At 47.4% G+C, this 8,361-nt stretch overlaps 1 protein-coding gene across 2 annotated transcripts; it reads right to left on the bottom strand.

The window, feature by feature from the left end:
* Positions 1-2,605: 2,605 nt before the first annotated feature.
* LOC141464138 (transmembrane protein 14C-like) lies at positions 2,606-6,923 on the bottom strand. 2 transcript variants are annotated; one of them, XM_074146884.1, is made up of 4 exons: positions 6,753-6,923; positions 6,245-6,346; positions 3,894-3,978; positions 2,606-3,665 (listed from the first exon to the last, which is right to left on the bottom strand). In XM_074146884.1, the coding sequence occupies exons 1-4, from the start codon at positions 6,826-6,828 to the stop codon at positions 3,608-3,610; spliced, it is 321 nt and encodes a 106-aa protein (XP_074002985.1). In that variant the 5' UTR covers positions 6,829-6,923; the 3' UTR covers positions 2,606-3,607. The 2 variants fall into 2 exon arrangements, with proteins under 2 accessions (XP_074002985.1, XP_074002984.1); XM_074146883.1 differs by having other exon boundaries at positions 2,863-3,634.
* Between the last annotated feature and the right edge of the window lie 1,438 nt (positions 6,924-8,361).

The following is an 8,361-nucleotide window of genomic DNA, read 5'->3' as shown; positions in this document are numbered from 1 at the left end:
TAGATTAACTTATGACCATTTTTGGTCGATCTGTGGAGATTTTTATCTGTCCTGTCAAGGGAGTGTCACAGTGACATTTTAAGAAGCCTGAATCACTGCAGTCTGTCAGTCCTTTTAAGGGTGAATTAGCCAAAAAGGCATAAATTATCAGTTAACTCCTGTTTCTACATATCTTTGATCATGATGATCAAACTAAGCTACCAAAGTTGTATAAGCTACGAGAGGGAGGATATTGGGCTGTTCTTCAACGATGTTGCTTTTCTGATTTAGATCTTAAAGACCAACTTAGGTACCTGAAAACACAAATAAACTTTAATAATGCATTACCTCACTCTATATATGCTCATTCAGTACTTTCCCTGGCTTCTAGGCTAAGTTTTATAGTAAAATCCCACAAAGGACCTTGCAATGTAGCACAAATTGTTTTTAGGATGCTGATCTAGGCTGCTTCTGTTAACAGCTGCATTTAGAATACTTTAGACTTAGTAGTTACATTAAACCTGCCATTTTCAAGTACAAAATGAGTATGTTCTTTAAAGATGTAAAGCTGTTCATGATTACTTTGAGCACTGTAAAAAAGAAATGTATTTGTATGGCTTTTATAACTGCACATAAAAATTTAAATTCCTTTGTTGAATTGTTGACCTACAGTGCCATAATATACGAGTTATGTTAACTTACTGGAAGTCAGTTTCATCTACAACAGTTTTAACAAAAAAAGTATTTTGTTATGAAAATTGCACCTAAAGAAAATGCCACTTTAATACTGGAAGAGATAAAATGGGATGGGAATAGCTGGTCAGTAATGCACTACAGACTTTAATTCAATTACCATTGGTCTAGGCTTAAGTATTTGTCATTCCCTTAGTACTACCACATGGCCCTATGCTGTTTAAATGCATCTTAATTTATCTGTAACTGGCTGTGGCAATGAAGGACAACCTCAGACCTTCTGTAACAGGCATAAATGCATTAGCTTTCTAGTTAAAGAACACAAGATAAATGAATCACTCATCTCCAGTACAAGACACCATTGACTTAGTTAAAATCACAGTCTGGTCAAGGAATTAACTAGTAATGTGTCCCTGTCCATAAGTCACCTAAAGCAGAAAAATAAATAGGTGCTATTTATGGCACTAAATATGGCTAGAAACATGCTGTCCTTACTATATGCTAATGAACATTGGAACTGCTGTGACATAACTAAAACAACCTTTACTTGTCCATAACCAAAGCATGACAAGCATTAAGAAAAAAACAGTACTAAGAGGCTAACAGGCTTTGTACAGTCATTTTGACGCAGATGCATTGATACACATTGAACTGTTAGTGCAGAAATGCCATCTAATGCTTAAGAAATTTAGCATATGCTGATAAAGATCCAAGGGTGTAAGAAGTATGTAAGGCTCAAGCTTTTCTCTCTTCCCTTTCTCTGGATTACTGCTCTTTCTCCTGAACACGAAAAATGGTGACGAGCACTTATACCAGCAGTTCTCAATTTAAGCTACTGCTTCCCCAAAGCTCATGAAACAGCAGCAAGGCTTAACACTTTGGTCTGAGTTTAAAAGCTTATCAGTCCAATTCCCTGCTTTTCTCAGTTTATTGCAGGAGATGGATGGATATTGGCACCTTACTTCCACAGAAGATAACTGCTTCAAAAGCAATATGAAGAGGCAAATAAGCCATGCAGTAGTTTAAAGAGAAGTGTCTTAAATGCTAATGTCTGGCTTATTAACCTTTTCAGGCTAGAACATAGACATTGAGACACCTGCCCACCAGCGCTGGGTCCACAGCCTGTGATTAGGCATTTAAAAGGAGGATTTATAGACAAACCATCTGCTGTCCTGCTCAGCCCTGGTTTCTGTGCAGGGAGGTAAGAGGAACCAGTACATACGGGTGAGCACCTGAAGCTGAGCTCTGCAGGATGAAGAATAAGGGCTCCAGGAAGGTTCCCGAGTACAGCTCCCCACCAAGAGACCTCACTGCCTGTGCTCAAGCCAGCTCTGACCCAAGCTGTGTGTGTGGCCTGTGGCCAGGCTGCCGAGAGCCCTGCCGGCGCTGCACTGCAGCTGTGCCCCTGGCCCTGCTCATCCAGGACTCACCCCATTTGACTTGCCATTCTGGCTTGACCTCAGCCCTGCCTCATCACTGGCCACCGCCACACGACTGGCTCTGTGCCTCCTGCTCAGGCAGCGCCAGGTCACCGTCCTGCCTGTTCTGCTGCCACGAGGAAGGAGGGGAGGAAGACCACAAGATGTCACCCCCCTGCAAAGGTACTAGCCTGGTATTTAGAGAAGTCGGAGCAACTCCAGTCTCACCAATCTCATGCATCAACCCCACTGCTTCCATCTCTCCCAGTACCCGCCACCAAAGAAGAAAGGCTGAGGAAATCGAAGCTCAGGATCTGCGCAGTAAAGGGACATGAGTGAAATGAGACCAGAAAAGGGATACATTACCATCCATGGGTAGCTCCCAGGATTATTTCTGTACAGCAGTTTATATTTAGAACTATTTCAGGCAACTGAAGACGAAGACTGATCAACCGAGCCCTTCAGTCTTTAAATAAACTTTCATAAAGCATTTTCCAAATCTAAAACAGATGATTCCTCTCAGAAAAAAAAAAAAATTACTTTAATGTAACACTTGTGTGAATATGCGGTCTGTAGGCTTCTGTTCTCTACACCTCCCTCCGGATCATGGGGTTTTTATATTCACAAGTCACTAGATTCAGGGAATGGAACAGAGATTATTTATACAATTCACGTTCGCAAATATATCCAGACACTGCAGAAAAGGCACCAAACTGTATCAATCCAGATGAATGATTAAAGAAAAAAATAGTTGTGCAGAACACAAAAGTTTGTAATAATAATTTGTTGGTTTATTTAGAATAACATTTTAATGCAAGAGCTATGCCTACAATTCAGCATTATCTAATAAAGCATATTTTTGATTTATGAACAACAATCTGTAAAAGTGAAACAAATGACACTTAGCTGGGCACTTTTGCTTACAAGTAATTGCAAGTAACAGGTCTGCGTTCACTGCGTTACAGCAGAACCTCGACAGCCTGCTCCGTGATTGTGTTTTGTGGGACTGGGTTCTAACACACAGTGCTGGGAGAACAAAAGTCCCTGACTGACAAACATCATGATCAGATAAACTGACAGGGAAAGGGAGAAGTAACGTAACAAGCACATTTGTTATATTAATTACTGGTGACAAATTAGCAACTCCTCTCCCCGTGTTTTAGTGCTATAGATGATTTTAGAACAACAACTCCAGATGTACATTTAAGCTTCAATCCTGCAACTGTCTGTTTGCCAAGAGGTCTTTGCCTACAGAAAGGTGCAGGACCAGAAGCTAAGCTAATGCTATACTCATATTTTCTTGCCTCACAGTGCAGAAAATGTTAAGACAAATACCATTTTGGAAGACATAGCAAGGGCTCTCAATGTCAGTCCTTTAAAACCACAACCCACACGTGTTAGGATACGCAAAATACAAAGCACAGACAGCAGTGCCTTTTCCACTTTTGTGCAGCACATTTAGGCAGTTGCATTTTCAGGCTTCTCAATCACGTATCTTCAAGTGACTTGATGCAGACTTAGGGCTTAAGAGGCTTTTCCATGATCTGCAATCCAAGCCGTCCAACCATCAGTAAACTGTTGAACAGAATAGTGGTTATAAAAAAAAAAAAAAGGTGAAGGCAAAAACCCCATAAAGAACAAGAAGACGGACATCATTGACATTATTTCATTGAGCTGAACTCCACCAGATTTCATTTTTCACAGAACTTGCCATGTCACATTTTTAAAACAATATAATCCACAAAGAAGTTAAATAAAATCCTTATTCAAAAATACAGAGAAGAACAAACGACAGGTGACTACCTGGCACCAGCAACTATCCCAGGCATTGCTTTTCTGGAGTTGTAAAATCTCATTCCCATAACAGCAGACAAGGTTCCAGACGCCACTGTTGAAAAGAAGCCCAGTTAGAACCATTTGAAACAGAAACAGCAGTGCAGCAACGCAATACTTGGACACTTAGCAGTGCCAACCAAACAGGCTGATGTCTACAGACAGGAATTCCTCCCTTCTCTCCGCAAGGAAGCATACGCAAACAGAAATTTTTCACTATGAGGGTGGTGAGACACTGGAACAGGTTGCCCAGAGAAGTTTTGGATGCCCCATCCCTGGAAGTGTTCAAGACCAGGCTGGATGGGGCTTTGAGCAACCTGGTCTAGTGGGAGGTGTCCCTGTCCATGGCAGGGGGGTTGGAACTCCATGATCTTTAAGGTCCCTTCCAACTCTAACCATTCTATTATTTTACTGCACTTTTTTAAACAGCAGAGCTGTTGCAAGCTTCTCAGCAGCTTTGGTAAGCGCACTCCACTGCTCAGTAGAAGCCAGTAGATCCCATCAGAGTTGAGACTACTGTCTAATCGCCCACCACCTCCTGTCCTCTGGGCAGGCCGCTCTCCCGCCCTCAGTTTCTCAGAATGGTTATTTCCTTGATAACAGATAGGCTCAAAACTGCCAAAAAAGCTGTGATGGTGACAAAGTTCACTACATAGGAGGCAAATATTGTTACAGATCCCATTTCTTCTACACCGAGAAATAAAACAACCCCCCTTGAAACTACGCATTAGCAAACAGCAACCTAAGGGATCAAACCGAAAGAGCGACTAACATTTTAAACATTACTCCAAATTATTTAATCTCTAAGTCTGGAAAAAAAATCCCATTGATATTCATGGGAAAGTTACAGTGCCACTGTTTCTGTGAAGAACGGCAGGTGGAGGTGCTGTATACCTTTCTCCAAAACTTCAAGCTTGTTTGCATCAGGCACTAGATGATCTTTATGGTCCTTTCCAACTCTAAAAATTCAGTAAAATTCAGTGAAAGGTATTCCAAAGATATCCTGTCAAGGTTCTTTTTCTGGATTTCTGCCCGTGATGTACTGTGACCAAGCTGAAGCTCAGCGGGAGCCACAAAGGCACATGGTGGCAGAAGTGAGGAGGAATGGATGAGTAAAGAGTTGTCCTAGACTGGGACGTAACACCGCTTTCAAGAGGTCCACCTGAAAGCGCTACACGCACCACATCAGGGTAAACAGAAGCTGCTCCTCTTTCTGTCATGATACTGCCTAAAAGGTCGTGCTGGAGATGCACAGCCACCCCCGCGGCATGCCGGAGCGGAAGAGACAATTCACAAGTGGAAACTTTGCTTCACATTGAGCCATGTTTTACATTTCGTTCCTTGCTGACAAGGCAGCTTGGTCCTCTGCAGGATCTACCAGGGGCTCTGTTGAGCCTTTCAGCACATTATGTGAAGGAGTCCTATTGGTTTTAAATAGTCACAGAATCACAGAATGGTATGGGGTTGGAAAGAACCTCTGTAGATCAGCTAGTCCAACCCCCCTGCCAAAGCAGGTCCACCTACAGCAGGTTGCACAGGAATGTGTCCAGGCGGGTCTTAAATCACTGTAATGCTACAGTATCATAATACTAATAATACTATGGCATAGTTACAGAACTAGAAGGAACCTCAGGAGGTCATCTAGGCTAACCTAGTGCCCAAAGGCAACATCAATTCCTGAGAGACACTGGTTTAACCAGTTACTAAAAGTCCTGCAGTGATGGAAGCCAGCCTGATCTCTTCCAGTGCTTCATAACACTTTCAACTGTCATTTTATCCTTCTCCTTCGCCTGAAGGGTTGACTGCAAGCTAAACCCACAACTTCTTGGCCCATCTACTGTAACCAAGCAGAATAGATCATTGCCTCCTTTCTTTTAAGTACTGCAGACTGTTTCCTCCACATTAAAACAAACATACACTGCTCTTCTGACATGCCTGTGCAAACCAATATTCCATAAAGCCACGTACTGCTTGTCACGCTGCTGTCATTAGTGCAAAAATGCTTATTCCATGACCACGGGCTAAAAACGCTGCTTCACAACCAAACATTTTTCACACATTTCCTGTGCCTACATCAGTTTAACACGGTATCTCATCTGGCAAAGGAGACGGGTATTTCTCACCACCTCTGGCTTCAAGGACAACCTAGGTTTCGAAACCAGGTACCCTGCTCTTACACAAATATCCCTCGGCTGCGGGGAAGAGCTCCTGCCACCACCGCTTACAACATTCGTATAAATAAAAGGGCACAGATCGGCTGAAACTCGCTAAGAAAAAAGATTGCTATTCCCACTGCTACTGGTAACGCTGAGCAAACTCACCGAGGGAAAGCCAGACGTTCTTTGGATCTTTGGACTGCTGGTAAGCGCCGAGTCCCGCTAAGCCACCAAAGAGAAGCCCAGCAGCTAGAGAAGGGACGCTGCCTTGAAGGGAATGAAAGATACAGCAGTGAGTAAAAGCGCGCACACAAAGCCAGCCTGCAAACCAAACGAAAGCACGTACGAGTTTCCCTTACTAGAAAACCCACAAAAACAATCCAAACAGGAGATGCCGGAGTGGGGTTTTTTACAACCACGCTATTTCGCAGACGGCAGCACCGTTTCTCCGCAAGCAGGGCTCAGCGCGCCTCGGCCGGGGTCACTCCCCGCCGCGGCCCAGGACCCGCCGTCCCGGGCGCTGGCAAGGCCGGCGGACACCCCGCCACCTCCCGGGGCCCTTCAGGTCGGCCCGGCAGCGACACAGGCCTCTCTCCCCAGCCGCTCGAACGCACGCCTGGCCGGGGCCGGGACACCCTCCCCGGGACACCCCCCTGCCGCCGCCGGCACCCACCTGCCTTGGCGTAGCCCACGACGCCGCCCGCCGCCACCAGCGCCGCGTAGCCGAAGCCCAGCCAGTCGTACTCCATCTGCGGGCAGCGGAGGACGCGGGCAACGCCTAGCCTCGCCCCGCCGCCCCCCGGCTCCGACCTTGGGCCGTTCTCCCCGCGGCGGCGCCGCCTCCCCCGCTGGGCCCGCCCGCCGGGCCGTGACTGGCAGGCGGGGGTAGGCCGGTCCGCCCGGCGGCCGCTCGCCGCCTGGCTGGGGCAGGGGCGGGGACGCGGGGCCGGAGCGGGTGCGGGGGCAGCCTCGCCGCGGGCCCGAGGGGGCTGGCGGGGTGCGTGGGCCGCAGCGCGCCCCCGGCCTGCGGTTCTGCGGGAGAAAAGGCCTTTAATCACCGGTTACCGACACCGGCAAAACAGGCTCGGCTTGAGGGGATTAATTTAATTTATTGCCAATTAATAACACAGTAGGAAAGTCAGAAATAAAGCAAAATAAAACCAACTCTTCCTCTTCTTCCCAGGCTCAACATCACTGCGGACTCCCCTGGGGGATGAGGAACGGGGTTTGCAGTCAGTCCATAATGCCTCTTCTCTGCTCCTTCCTCCTCAGGCTCTTCGTGGGGTCCCTCCCACGGGAGACGGTCCTGCATTAATTTCTCCAACAGGGGTCCCTCACAGGGGCTGCAGTTCTTCACACACTGCTCCAGCGTGGGCCCTTTCCACAGGGTGCCGTCCTTCATGGACAGGCTGCTCCAGCACGGGTCCCCCAGGGACCACAGGTCCTGCCTGGGAACCTGCTCCAGCATAGGCTCCTCTCCAGAGGCTGCAGCTTCCTTCAGGTCATGGCCACCTGCTGCAGCGTGAGGTCCTCCATGGGCTGCAGTGTGGGTATCTGCTCCACTGTCATCTTCCATGTGCTGTAGCTGGACAGCCTGCTTCACCATGGCCTTCCCCAGGGGCTAAAGGGGAACCTCTGCCCTTCCTCCCCTCCTTCTCCTTCCTCCCCTCCTTCTCCTCTGACCTGGGTGTCTGCAGGGCTGTTTCTCTCATTTTTTCTCTCTCTTCTCCCACAGCTGCTGCTGCACAGTGTTGTTACCCTTTCTTAATTATGTTATCACAGAGGCACTACCACTGTTGCTGGTGGGCTCAGCTTTGGCAAGCAGTGGTTCCATCTTGAAGCCAGCTGGAGCTGGCTCTGCCCGACATGAGGGCAGCTCCTGGTGTCTTCCTACAGAAGCCATCCCGGCACCCCTCCCGCTCCCACAACTTTGCCATGTGAGCCCAATGCAGATGTCGAAAGAAGGCACCTGGATTCCCCAGCAGCTCTGCAGAGCCCAGCGTGCTCGTGCTGAGCGATGGTGGTGATGTGCTACAGGACACAATCCCCAGCAACACACGGAGCAGCCACCCCAGCACCACACTGGATGCTTTGAGAAAGGGGGTTTGGACTCGGTGCCCTCCAAAGGTCCCCTCCAACCTCATGGTTCTGTGTGACATAAGCTCCGTGAAATTGGTACAAGTTTCCCAGCTGATCTCTGCACTGAGGTTTGTGCTTGTGACAAGGTCTTTTATGTGTTTTACAGAAAAGAAGATATCATGAGGCCCGCCTGACACAAGAAG

The sequence above is a fragment of the Numenius arquata genome, chromosome 4 (genome assembly GCF_964106895.1).
Source record: "Numenius arquata chromosome 4, bNumArq3.hap1.1, whole genome shotgun sequence".
Taxonomy (NCBI): Eukaryota; Metazoa; Chordata; class Aves; order Charadriiformes; family Scolopacidae; genus Numenius; species Numenius arquata.
Note: the sequence above shows the minus strand (reverse complement) of the source record. Positions and strands in the feature narration are given on the sequence as shown.

What these genes read in the sequence shown, in the direction of transcription:
- LOC141464138 (XM_074146883.1), bottom strand. Translation starts at nt 6,828, where the DNA reads ATGGAGTACGACTGGCTGGGCTTCGGCTACGCGGCGCTGGTGGCGGCG. An exon ending in CGTGGGCTACGCCAAGGCAG is followed by an intron (nt 6,347 to 6,752) that starts GTGGGTGCCGGC and finishes ATTCCCTTCAAG; the next exon opens with GCAGCGTCCCTTCTCTAGCT. An exon ending in GAACGTCTGGCTTTCCCTCG is followed by an intron (nt 3,979 to 6,244) that starts GTGAGTTTGCTC and finishes TCTTTTCAACAG; the next exon opens with TGGCGTCTGGAACCTTGTCT.